We start from the raw sequence: 14,307 nt of genomic DNA on the forward strand, positions 1-14,307 counted from the left end.
AGTCTTCCAGCTTAGATATTCTTTGTTCTACAGTGTGACATTTGTGGTTTTTTGTCATAGTTCTTCCTACTAGGGGCTGGAGTTTATTACTCGTGAGATGTGATTGCCTCTAACTCTGTTTGCACTTTGTGTCATTAGTCTTGGGACTGCTAACACTCTTCTCAGCCCCAAAGTTTTGCTGTCAATTGATGCTGTTCGCATTCGTTCTGACTTTTAGAAATCTGGACTGCTTGCCCCTGGATCATGCACGAGTGACCACTTTCTCCATCCTGAGCATCATCTATCTACCCTGTACAAATGCTTATCCTGTCATTTTGACAGCTGCTTCCACAAAATCTGCCTCAAATCTCTGTCTGTCTTTTTCCCGCAGTTAGGGATTGTGTTTTGGATGCTCTGAATCTGTAGGAGCTTTTTGATGGTTTGCTCGTGTTCCCTGTTGATGTCTATGCTGCCTTCCAGCACCTGTTAGAAATTTGTTTCCTGGATCTCCGTTCTCCCCCAGCCTTCCACCAGTATGCTTTGTGCTGGTGTGAGTGACAGCGGTAATGGTGCAGTGGCCCATGCCCGCATCTGGTACACCCGGGATATGATTTTAATGAACAGATTTCATCAGGCGGTTCTCCTCTGTCAGCTGGTGGGATATCAGAGTACAGAGCTTCAATGTTTAGTGCATTCTATGTTCAGCCTCCTGCTTCTTCAGCTTCTTTTTCTCACTCGTCTCAGCAACACAGACAAAATCACTGTTTTGCTGAATGGCCTCCTACAATGACACAACCATCCTTGTTCAGCCTTTCATTACAAGGTGCATACATATGTTTTTATACTGAAATCCTTTGAGGGGTTTTCTCTCCCCGTGCAGATGTGACCCCATGTGCTGCCCCGTCCGTAGCGACAGTCCTGTGCTGCCCACCAGCGCTCAGGCTGACGTTTATTGCACTGCTTCCATCTGCTTTACGAATATTATTTCAAAGGATTTTGGAAGGGTTTTTTTAAAAATCGACATCATTGAAGTATTTGCGTTAACCCCGCACTTGACTTCCTTGCGCTGAAACAGTGCCGCTAGCAGGGAGTGTTGCCTGAGTAGCACTGGCTATGAGATGCAGGCATACGTCCGTAAGGATAAGCTGCTAAGATGTAAATTAAAAGGAAATGGGAAGCTGATTTTCAAAGCTATTGTTTTATTGGCTTTAGAGATGTCATTAGTATTCGTAAAAGTTTAACTAGATTGGGGATGTGTACACCTTCTGAGCATGTTTGCAATAGTTTTGCAGAGGATACATAGAAATGTTTTCGGACTGATTATTTATTTTGTGGCTTTTTTAGAGCTTTTCCTGTCTGTTTGGAACAAACTTCAGAAATTTGTCTCAAAAGTCCATTAATTAGAAATCGGTTCACCTATTTGTTTTGAAATATCTGCAGCACACTGAACTGAGTTTGCTACTGAGGCCAGGAATAATGACCTGACTCGAAGCAGTCCTGACCAGAGAATTGAATGGAAACATTTAAGTGGATTTCAGATCAAACATATAGACACTTTCAGCCTGTTAGAGCAATAATTTTCATTTGCTGTTCTGCACTGTAAAACATTTCCTCCCAGAGTAATTTAAGTGGAGTTTACTGTAAGGGATGGGGTTTTGTTTGGTTGGTTTGGAATTTTTTTGGGAATGATTATTGCTTGGCTTATTTTTCTCCTGATAAAATTGAACAGCAGTCCAATGTGAAATGAGGGTGCATTTGCCCTTGAAGAGGAAAAGACCCTTAGTCCTCGGTGTATTGTCAGTATGTGCTAGTTTCATATGACTCCCAGGTACATATTTGGGGCTTCAATTATTGTCAGAGAAGCTTTTGAAGAAGGTATGACTGGCAGACTATTACGTTTTACAAGTCTGCACACTGATAAGCTGGATAGGGAATATGAATGGCTATGAAAGCTCTGTTCTCAGATAAGAGTTCTTGAATGTGCGCTCTGATTATTAACATTTCCTTTGTTTCTCCTCTTTCAGGTATTCACTTATAAACAGAGCAGCATCACACACCAAAAAGTAACGCCTATGCATCAAACAAGCACAGAGAGCGTGGAAGACATGGCAGCACTTGTAGATCTCCATGAAGGCTCCATTATGCACAACTTATTCCAGCGATATCAGCAAGATAAAATCTATGTAAGTTTCTTCTAAAATTAAGAAAAATACCCAGAGGGAATGGTTTTGAATGTGTAAGTGCTGTGTGTGTTTTGCTGTTCTGTGGTATCTCCCCTGCTAATGTTCTCCAGTTCTTTGTGTCTCCACATAGAGCTGAAGCTTATCTAGCGACTTCTTGCCAGCAACGATCGAAAGAGAAGATAGCTTAGGGCTGGCCAGGCAATCCCTCAATAACCTTGAAAAACTGGTGTGCTACATACACTTTTACACTTCTAGTGACAGGGTTGTGTAAAGGGCGCTCGGTTTTCCTCTTCTCCTTTAGACTCTCCGCCCCAACAATATGTGCTGTGTATGTCACCAGAGAGGATGCAGTGGGATTTAGTCTGTGACTGCCATTTGAGATCCCATCAGGCTAAGATCCAGTTCTGATGATCTTCCCCTTTTCTATTCTAGTAGAAAGGGGTGGTATTACGATCATCAAGCTGAGGACCTGTGTCTTAAATACAGATTGTCAGAGTTCAGGGTGTATGAGAACAGGCAGCTGTTTATCAGTTAGCTAGGAATTAGTCCACACAGAATTCTTTTTCTCAGCTCTGTAATGAATATTTTTATTATTAGATTTACCTGCTCTTTAAATATTTTCATTCATCTTGAACTGACTAGATATGAATCGTTCCTGAATCTGGAACTACAATAAAAGTGAGAAAAATACAAGGAATATTAGTGGCTGTTACAGACTGTGAAATCTCACTTTTCAGTGGTTTAGTGGTTTTGGTTTTAGTTTTTTTGGGTTTTTTTAAATTAATAATTCCAGAAAATAAATAATTTTTATTTGCATCACTGGTGTAGACCCTCGATTTGACTATATACATGCTTTATTCCAAACTTAATCTATTAAGTTTGCCTTCTTTATTTTTAAACATGAACATACCTTAATGTAAAAATAAACTTTCCCTGTATTTAGAAATGTCTTTATGATAAAAAGCAAAAAAGGACACAAGGAAATTATGTTCCTTTGCCATTACCTTTAAAGTGGCTAGTACAGGGAATCCTAAATATTGAGGTACTTCTCTTTATAAAAGTCTTCATGTATGTTTTTTTTTTTCTCAAAACAAATGAACTGTTTTGCCATTCAAAATCAGTAAACAAAAAATGAATAGCATATATGAACAATCCTGCATGTGCTGGGAAAAATAGCTACTTGGTAAGTGTTTAGTTTTCCAACAGTGTTATAAGATTAGAATACAATACTCGGTGTGAATCAAAATTAAAAAAAAATATTGTTTTCTGGGCCATTGTGTCAACTCAGATAGAGGACACTTCATCCTTTTAAAAAGCATGTGTGTAAAAGGGTGTGATTTTTCTGAAGACAAAAAAAAAAAATAGCCTTGTTTTGAGGAGACATGTCCTAACTTATTTTATAACTTGTCAAGGCAAGTTTAGGGTATTCTGACACTTGGTGCTCAGTGCGGTGTACATTTCTAGACAAACAGGTTTGTGTGATGTTAATGATGACACATCTTCAGTAGCTGCTGGATAGTTATTGTCCTTTCAGTTTTGCTAATCTTACTGCTTACGCTTTTGAATCCATCTCACCTGAAAAATGATTGAAAAGGTGGTCAGAAAAAAGATGTTTTGAAATGCATATGAAAGCCTCTTTGTTGTCTTATACATCTAACCAGGACCTGATTTAAGAAGCATCTACTTTTTCTCCCCTCCTCATTGGTACCCCACTCCTGTTGTGCCGAAGTTAGTATTTTAGCAGGGCTTTAGAAACAAAAACCCCAAGAAAAGCCGATTAAATAGCTTGAACAATTTTATGAAACTTCATAGATACATGAGCATATGTTGTAGGAGGAGGTATTGTCATTGCAAAATGAACTGTGTCTTTTCAAGACAGGATCTCTTAACTGTATTGAACAGTTCAAAGATATTTTAATGTTTGATTTTTTTTTTTAAAAAAAAGGACTGAAAAGTGCTTTAAGTTTACCTTTGTTGAAGGTATACTTGCTTGCAGCTGAAGAAACTAGACTCCTGGTCATTCTGCTTTGGGACCAGAGTAGTTCTTGTACAGGACAGTAGAAGCCATTGGAGCTCATGCCAGGAGTAATCAAAACTTTCCAAATTGTACATTTGCCTTCTCCTTTCCCTCCAAAAAGTCCTCTCCGTTGGCCAGGAATTGCTTTTTGAGTGTAGCGCATTAGGCATAAATCAGGAAGGCGTGTGCCGCTCTGAACTCTGAGCTAGGGGCTGGTCATCCCATTGAATGTCTCCTTGCCATCACCGAATATAAACCATCGTGTACTTGCTGTGTCCTTAGCTTACAGATGTTTTGTGTACTTCAGCTCTGCGTACCTCCTTGTGCACATCCTGAGTGAGGGGAAAAGATACACAAATGTGTATGCTGGCATTTTTTTGCGTTGGCTGCTTGTAGTATTACAAGTGTATCAGCACGGTCACTGAGTCTGGCAGCTTTTCGTTAGTTTTCTCGGTGGCAGTGAAACTGGGAAGCACCTTTGTACCGTTCATGAGGAATGCACTTAATTAGGACATATGTTTGGGGGCTTAATTCTTCACTCACACACACACACACAAATTATATGAAGTGCAATATACTGAATTGTACTGTAAAGTACACTACAAAATACAGAAGAAACAATTAAAAATTATTTATGGAAAGACTGTTAACTTGTGTGTTTGTCTGTATTTGAGGAGCTCTTTCTCCAGCAGTAAGCATTTAAGTAAATATCTTCAGATGTTTGAATTCAGTTTAATCTTTCTGTACCTAATAACATTTTTTTTTCCTCACATAATCATACCCCTGTTCCTAAACTCTTCACTACTTCCTGATTAATACTGTAAAGATGTTTGCTATGGATGCCAAATTTTGTCATGTCAGTGACTTTCTTCTGCTGCCAACCACTGCAGCTATAAATGGTCAGCAGAGGATTTTCTGTATTTCTTGCTGGTTTTGGGGGGAGGGAGGAATATTGATTTAGCATACAGACTATTCATAGCATGAATGATGCCTGGCTCTGTACTTAATGAATCGAGGCTCTTAGCTGAATCTGTGCTGTTAGCAAGAAGGTGAATGACGACAGTTGTTTGTGTCTATGTGCAACCATCTTTTTGTATCAGTGTCAAGTCTGTTGACATCTGCTTGTGATAGTTTGTGTCTGAATCTCTCTAAAAGGAAAGAGTACCTTTTTTTTTTCTTTTTGACATGAGAAGCATGGGACGTACATGCCCTTTCTTGATTACTTAAAGCAGGCTCCTGGCTGGTATTTTTTCAGGTTTCTTGATTAATACTGCTTTTGTCTAAAAGTTTGCTTTTGGGCTATCACTGCTTTTGTTGTCCAGGAAAGGAGCAGAGTTAGGATGGTGGTGATCATATGTTGCAGAGGTTTTTATTGCTACTTTCTTCCATGTTTTACTCCATCAGGAACAACTTGATATGGGAGATCCAGCTTCTGAACATTGGCCTGGTAGCTTTAATGTCTGTCTGTGAATGCTCAGATTAGTTTGTGTGCTAGGCTGGTATGTGGCAATGTATGGAAAGATAAACACCAGTGCTAAAAGCAGAAGGTGCCCACATTTGGAAACGGAGCCTTTTGTGAAGGCAGAGGAGGGATTTGGTCACCTTTGAAGCAAGGCCAGCACGGAGCACACAATGTGGAGAGGGGAAGTGCTGCGGCAGCCGCTCTTGTCGCTGTTCAAAGGCCAGTTGTTCCCAAAGCTGTTGACTCTGGTTTACTTTTAGTTAAGTACACATTGCGGAGGAGACTGGCTTAGCCTTGGAGAGGACGCTGTAAACCGCACCACGTGGATTGTGCTGCAAGAGGCACAAATTATGGTGTTTGCGCTGGCTCTGGGATGAGCTGCAGTTGTCTTGTCTCTGTGGCCGGCAGTTAGTTAGTGATGTAGGCGAGCGAATTTCAGAACAGCCAAACAGAGGATTAGAGACCTTTTGCTGAGGTGAGAGGCAGGTTGGAAATAACTCCAGTATACACTGTGCAGGTCAGTGTGGAGGTTTTTAGCATCAGATCCACCCTCATTTGCCTGAGTTCAGGCAATAAACAAGTTTCAAAGCACATCTGATTAGTTTTTCCCTTTTGAATTAAGCTCTGAAGTGCCAGGTAGGCACGTTCCCCTTTGAAATGGTGATGATTTGATTTGACGCGTGCCCATCTTGTTCGGGTGGAGAATGCGTACCCATGCCCAGAGAGGTGTGCTCTGTGGCGTGGGGTGTGACAGTCCCTCAGCCGCCCTCCCCTGATGGGCAGAGTGGCGTCCAGGTTGTCCAGCAGTTGGGTGTGGTGGCCAGGAAGGCTGAGAGAGAACATAACCTATTTTTGCTCACTTTCAAATTAGCTTGCCCGCCCATAATTATAACCATCTGGTAGGTTTGTGTACATATGTATAAAAACTTCTGTACCAGCCACGTAGACATGCAGTGCTGTACCAGCCACATTCACATCGGAAGGAGGATGATGGCAATTAGGAGCTCAGTTTTCGCGACTGGCTTCCTTTCTCTCTCCAGCTGAAGCAAGAAACATGGAATAACTTGGATGAGAAAGCAACATTTCTGATTTTAAAAAAAAGATGTTAAACTGGAAAAGTTGTCTCTTCCCTGACAAGGTTGCTTGCAGGGCTCCTAGCCACCTCATTATACTGAATGGTCAGTTACCCATTCTTAAAAGGTATACTCAGTTATTTATGCATCGATTTTTAAGTCTGTTTGTGTTTATTTATTTTAGCAGTTCAGTTCAGTTTAGCAGTTTATTAGTTTATTTATTTTAGCAGTTCAGTTGTAGTTTGTAAAACTTGCAGTAATTAGATAATTTATCTCCCTCGAAGTCATGAGGATTCCCTGAGGCAAATAGTTGATATTTGTGTGGTATTAATCAATAATCACCATAGGGGTTTTTTTAAATTCTACTTGCAGACACAGACACTTCAGTATTTAGGTCAGTTGTTCTCTGTGACTTGTTTGTCTAGGTTTTTGCATATCTGTTTTTTTTCTGAGCACAGTAAAACTCATTTCAGATGTGGTGCAGTTGCTCTGTGCCATGTTACCATGGTCGGCAGGAAGTGGATGTTGCTGCATGTTGTAGTGAGAAAATAGCAAGGCACACTAAAGTCATGGCTAATTAAATACAGACAGACAGATATAATTCATACACTTTGAAAGCACTCCTGTTCAGATGTCCTCTACCATGGACACACGTTGTAGCTGGAGGCAGAGAGGCAAAGGAAGACCAGTAGAAGACAATAGCCCCGAAGTGTTTACTTATAAAGACAAAAACTGTCATGACTGACTTCTTAAACGGAAAAACTTGGATACACTTCCTGCAGAAGCTGAGCCTAAAAAGAATATATTGCAAGGACCCCATACGTGATCCTGGACAGCTCAACAGCCTTGGTCTTTGCCCTGTCATGCTCCGTGGTTTAAATAAGTGTAGAACGTTGACTTTTAAAAAAAACAAACAATGGTACACACAAATTATATTGTTAATTAATAGCATAAAGTATATATATAAATATTGTACATGTACAGTTAGACCAAGTCCTTATTACACAAACTACGTTTGTCCTATCTGCAACCCTGCCGTGGTTGCACAGTTCCTCTCCACAGGCATCCAATGCTCTCGAGCAGTCCCAAGGAACCGGTTTGCAGGATCTGCTCTATGGTCACTGAGGAAGCTGCTGTTTATTTAACTGCTCTGCTTTTACAGAAAAGAAATGTTAAAAGTGTGCTGATGAATCAGTGTTTTCCTTGCCTTCCTATGCTACTGGGGAGATGGAGAAAATTCTCTCCGCCAACTCCTTCAGTGGAGATGCAGAGAGTAGAGAACGCTGTTGCTAAGAATGGGTGACAAATGTCTATACATAGCTACTTACCTCCGTAATTAGCATGTTATGCTTGCACACATCAGATAATGTTTTCAAAATGTAGTTTGAAGTGAGTTCCTGTCTCCAAGCGTTAATTACAGCTTCCATTTCACATCTGTTACTAGAAAGCAGCAGACAAAGATCTATATAAACACAGCAGGCTTTTAATTGGAAATCTAGTGGAATTTATTTCTGGTGATTGCTGTCTCTAAAGGATGGTCAGTTATAGAGATGAACAATTGTTTGCCAAAGGCCAATTATAATTATTTTTAATTTGTTTTTCTTTTTTTTAAAATACATATTAGAGGAAGAACATAAGTGTAATGATGTGAGAAGTAAACAAATGCCATTGGTTGGTTAACCAACTGTGCTTCTGAATTTCTCCATACTACAGAACTTGTGGGACTGCTAATAATAACAACAACAGTAAAGAATGTTTGCCTGAACTTTGACCTGACAACTGAAAATATTGGGGATTTTAAAGGTATATATATTCAGATCTTAGCAAATATTTTGGCCTGAGGTGTTGTGATCAACATGATATCATTAAAAAGGGAGTTGCTCAGAAAGGTCTGTGTAATTGAGTACACCATCACGTATGCAGTGGCTACACAAACATTTTGTAAGGTATGCAATGGCTACATGTGTGCAATGCCTACACAAAGATATAGATTTATATTACGATTTGCAGCACATCAGGTACTTGTTGGTAACCTGCTATGTGTATGTGCTACAGTAGGGATCTTACCCTCGCTCATCAGCAGGCTGTTTCAGTGAGATGGGGAGGCAGAGGAGGTCAAAATTTTACTAAAACATCCAAAGCTTGCTCTTTCTGTCTCCTCTGTACCTGTATTTTTCTTCTCATTTGGTTGGCTGGTAGGAGAATAAATAATACATACAGGGTCAACAGGGTCAATTCTTGTTGACTTCCATGAATTTTGAGTGACACCTAAGCCCTACCTAATGATAACTTCATATTGAAAACTGCAAAGTAGACATCTATCATCTTGTGCTAGTTTTGTCATTGGTGATGGTTTATATTGCTAATGTCTTCTCAGATTTGAAGACTTATTTTTGTGTTATTTTTGCCATGCCTTTACTGAATGTCACTGCTAACTCTGTGAGCTGAGAACAGAAAGCAGACCAACGTGCAGAATCAAAAGGAAAATTTTTCAGTCGTTTGCATAACTGCCACCAGCAGCTTAGTGCTGTTCAGTCAGAGCTTTTGCAAATGGTGCTGCACGCTTCTGCGTGCACCTTTGCCTCGCTTGCAGGTAAGCTTTGGCTCCTTTCTGTAAGGTCTGTTGCTCGCAATCCCACAAAGGCATTGAAAGGAGGGCAGGAATTTAGACTCTGAAACTTAAGCCACTTGTCTGTCACCAGCACGTGTTTTCTTTACATGACTGAGGCTTTGACTGTAAAGTGAGCTGCACAAAATTTACTGCTTGTGCTACACTCTCCAACTGCCTTATTCACATATTCCAGCAGTTTAATACTAGAAAGGCCACAGACAACCCATTTAAGTTGAGAATGAATTAAATTACTTTTATAGCTATTGTCTACCTGAGTAAATGGACTATTGATTCATAGCCAGGCTGTTACTTTTATTTAAAAAGATGTAGTCCATTTTTTTGCAAGCAGTTTCAGCTATTTCCTTTTGATGCCTGTCAGTCTTTCCTGTTAAAAACAAATGGAGTCCAAAAGTTCCATTTAGCAGAGTTTTGACTGCTAATACTGTCTGCCATCCTAGTGCTGATTTCTAGAACCATGGCTATTTGGCAGCAGTTTAGTGCCATACAACGTACTACCTGGCACAGACTTAGATTTCAGTTATTCTGGCTTTTGATTTCTGTTTTCATGCTCTGTTAAAGTGTATTTCCTGCTCTCCCTGCTCTCCTCCTAAAAAAAAGCCCTTTCTGTAGAAGAGGTCTTAAAACGTTAAAGGACCATGGAAGTTATGAAAATATGGGTACCGGTACGTAAAATACTCTCAGGCAGAATGAAACAAATCTCCAGAGCTTTATATTAAAAATACTTCTCCAGTGTTCTAGAGACACTTGCTTTTTGGTCTATCAGCTACCAGCATTTTTGTTTTCATTTTCTTTTCATTTCATCTTCCCAAGATAAATCTATAGGAAGGAAGAAGGCCATTTTTTTCTTCTCCTTGCTGGAGGGTGAATTAGACCTTCAGACAGCTTTGAAAGACTCATTTGAGCACTGTGCAATAACAGAGCCGGAAGAAGAACTAGTACGTGGCCACAGGCCATTTGAAATGAAGTGAGGAGCCACGGGGTCTCCGCTCTCTGTGGGGCCTTTTCTGATTTGAGCTGGAGATCGCCTGGTTAGAGTTAAGCCGTGCACTTGTGCACACAGATTGCCACAGTCTGATGTGCAAACCTACATTCGCATGCTGTATTGCAGCCCATGAAAATGACAAAAATCAATGTCTCATTCTGATTGATTGCTTTTTTGTTCAGGAGGTCACCTCCTCTCTCCACTTGGCAATGTTGAAGAGCGGTACTCTTCCATAACTGTTTGTATAAACTGTCTATGCACAAAAGATCATTATCCTGGCAGCCAGTAGATAGGACTGCCACATGGTAGAGATTGTATTGTATTAGCCAGCAAAAAAAATGCAATAAAACCAAGGAGGCTCAGTCCTTTTTATACAGGAGAAAAACTGCCAGAAACCTGTGAAGTTCTTAAGTAAGGAAAGAAGTCTATCTGACATCAGTATTATTGTCTGTTGTTTTGGTTTTCACCTGTGGCTATAACAATGCTCCTTTATCGGCTTTTCTTTATATTGGTTTCGTATTTCCCAGATGGATGTTTTTGTGCAGATTCTGGATAACACTTATAGAGTTTCCTTGAGTATCTCCATCCGCATGCCACAGTCTGTTCAGTAGGAGAAAACTAATGGGAAAATAAGATAAGATTAAGCTCTGAGTGTATCTCTTAACCTATAGAGAGCTCTTAGTTTTGTGCAGGTTCCTCACCATCTCTAAGCCTTCTGTGAAGTTAAGCTGAAAGATGTGCCTGCCTCTGTGCACTCTTTTGGGTATTTACGTTGGCAGCTAAAGTGATCAAAACCCAATTTTTAACCCTTAAGAAACAGACGGATCTAGGCAGCTTCAGTTAGCTGCCTAAAGCAAGGGCACTACGAAAGTGCAAGGTTGAAGCTGTGGGGAGTGGAAGGATTCACTTAGTTTAGAAGTTAGGTAGCTGGGTTGCAAAGTACCGCTTTTTTCATGAAGAGGTAGCACAGCCTTTGCCCTTGGAGGAGCTTGGGAACAGGACAGTGTTGCTTAATACTCTTGTACCAAGGGAAGCTTAAGGTCACATTAGTTGGGTTGAAGGGTCAACATAACAGACAAGGGTGCATCTGATAGGGTATGCTGTTACCCAACAGTTGCCTCTGATTATCAGAAATCATGTGTTAAAAAAAAAAATAATCCCAAATTATTCCAAAATACTGTTGCGAACTCTGCCAGTGAAAACAAACATAAAGCCTGGCTTTGAAAATGCCTTGGTCTGTTATGCCCTGGATCTGATCTGTGCTCAGCACAGGAGGGGAGAAGGCCACCAGGGAAGTAGTTGGTAGAAGAGGCTGCTGCATCTTATATCATGGGCTGAAGCACATGGGAAAGTGCAGCTGAGCAGTATGAACACGCCAGCGAAGACACTTTTCAAAAACAACGACAAGGAGAACATTTAGCAGGTGAATCTTGGATGTAGGTAGCTGCCTGATGGTACTTGATCTTCTTAGTGACATTGTTTGTTGTGTTTTGGTTCTTCCCTTCTAAAGGTCCACTCCTATGGATGTGAACTCTTGTATTTGTAGTGTGGCTGGTGTGTCTACAAACAGCTCAGTTTGCAATCAGTTCTACAGCTGACCTTGAGAGGAACAAAAGGACAAAATAGGGGTCATAATGTTGTGTGCATTGACAAGGAACACACAGATAAAGAAAAGCAAAGCTGATGTGAATTTGGGCAGTTGGAAACCCACCATGAGTCACCAGACATGGTGAGGGCTGCAGAAGCCCAAGCATGTAAGGATGATTATAGAGTATGACATTTCCATCTTAGAAACGGCTTGATTGGTTGAAAACATCTAAACTTGTAGTTTAGTGCTTCACTTTGATTATGGTTTTTAAGAAAGGAGCTTGGCTTCAGACATTTTAGTTTATAATTTAGAGAGGCAACTGGATTCTATCTTGCTGAAAGATGGGGTATACTTACCACAGAGCGGGTAAATCAAGGTCCTACCAAGAACAAGGGCATTAATTATCATCCTGTTTATAGCATACCCTCGCCTCTTCTGCTGCCTCCCCTAAAAAGCATGCCAAAATGTGGCCCAGCCATCTTTCTCCTTACGCGTATGTGGTGTTTGACTTAGTTATCTTTGCCTTAGAATAAACTCAGTCGTGATTACCAGCAATCCCTTTGCCTGAGAGAACTGGGAATGATGGAGGATGTATCTGCAGCGTGGGGCAAACTTTTCTGTTCCCAGGTTTTGCATCCTGACACCTTGAAATTTGGTGTTGAACACATAACAAAGTTTGACAACTGTTTAGTGGTTTTTCAGATGTCTGCCTCTGCACGTTCTGTGAAAGCACTGATATTGTAATTTGGGAACGTTACTGTAGCCATGATGATATAAAGGTATAAGAGACGTGCAAGTTGTGTCCAACAGTGATAAAAATATTTTCATATACATTGTCTAAAAGTGACATATAAGTAGCTTTCTAGTCAACCAGTTGCACTGAAGTTTTATTTGAAGTTTCCCGTATAATAAGGGTAAGCCCAGAAAATAAAATTTGTTGAATCAATTGTCAGGTTGATGCAAACACCTCTTTTTTAAAAAACACCCTTACTTTTCACACACAGAATCAGTTCCTTTAGTGACTCCAGGCAAGTCAGGGGTTGCTCAAAACCAACCCAGAAACATAATTTTTGAGGCATCTGTAAACATATGTTTCTGTAATGAGATAGATTTTTCTTGTCCCAAAGCAGAAAGTCTTTGAAGTGCTCTTAAGAGAGTTGGACAAAGTGCTGTTTCTCAATGTTAATATATGTATCTGTAAAAAAAAAAAAAAACAATCCCTTAATTCTGTATTTGATCAGTTCCAACATTTCTAGTACCAGGTTGCGAAGAATATATTGATTTTTTGGTGTCATTGAGGAAACACAGTGATAGAAATTGAGGAATGCAGTCTCCTTGTCCCTGTTTTAATAGTGCAAGCAGTTTTAGTTTCTTTTGTGATTGTTGATCAAAGACTTCGTTCAGGAGTAGCACATAATGCCCTTTAACAGAGTCCTCCAGGATGCTCCTACCTTCTCTCCCATCCTCCCTGTAGCATGATCCGCAAAGCCTGAAAGAAGTCCTTTTCTTCCCCCCACCCCTTTTGTCCCCTATTTATTTATTTATTTATTTAAGAAAGAAGAAGGAATGGAATATTTGTGATGTGAGTACAGTGAGGTACCTTGATGCTTGATGTAGAGCATGAAAGGAGGTCATGAGAAAACCAGTGTGGGATAAAATTGATGGGACCTTAGATGGGAAGAGCAAGATTGGGTAAAACACAGAAATCGTACCGAATCCTCAGAAATTGAAAAGTTATTGTGGAGATGCAGAAGTCATTGCATAAAAGAGAATAAGTGGAAGGTGGATGGTTCATGGATATGGAGCAAACCTGAAAGGATATACCCAAAAAAAGCATCTGCGAAGAGGAAAAAAGATGGAGAGCAAGGTGGTCCTGATATATTTAGTATATTTAATTTACAGGATTAATGAAGTGATCTTGCATTAGGGCAGTTTCCTTTTTTGTTGCTTTTTCTGTGTAGAGGACCTGGAAAAAAAATATGAAGGGGAAATTTCTTACTCTACTTTTTTTTTTTTCCTCTTTCAGTCTAAAAGCCTTTTCTACATGGGAAAGAAAGACATTTCACACTGTATTTAGTTCATCTATTGAAAACTTATTTCTTGTAATTTTAAGCTAACTTGAAAAAGTATATTTTAACCAGTAAAGCTTTTTACATCATTTACAATTGTTTAGGATCAAACTAAAGCAAACTGATTTTGTCTTTCTTAAAAAAAAAAAAAAAACAAAAAACAAACAAACAAACAAAATTAAAAGCAGAAAAAAGCAAACCTCTAATATTAGACAGGGCTACTCTGACCCTCTGACCATGGCAAGTTTTTCTAGAGTATTTCTGTGGGTATCAGAAATCTTTGTGAGCTCTTGAGCCTTGTTAAAGAACTAAGCGTTTCTGA

General features: G+C 39.9%; 1 protein-coding gene across 1 annotated transcript in view; it reads left to right on the forward strand.

Moving 5' to 3' along the window:
* The window catches only part of MYO10 (myosin X), a 163,518-nt gene that overhangs the window by 67,791 nt on the left and 81,420 nt on the right, over positions 1-14,307 (forward strand). Inside the window, exon 3 of the mRNA XM_086740352.1 lies at positions 2,004-2,162. Within this exon, the coding sequence (XP_086596478.1) occupies positions 2,004-2,162 (159 nt within the window). The remainder of the gene's footprint in view (positions 1-2,003; positions 2,163-14,307) is intronic.

This window comes from Chlamydotis macqueenii, chromosome 2 (assembly GCF_036417535.1).
Source record: "Chlamydotis macqueenii isolate bChlMac1 chromosome 2, bChlMac1.mat, whole genome shotgun sequence".
Lineage (NCBI taxonomy): Eukaryota > Metazoa > Chordata > Aves > Otidiformes > Otididae > Chlamydotis > Chlamydotis macqueenii.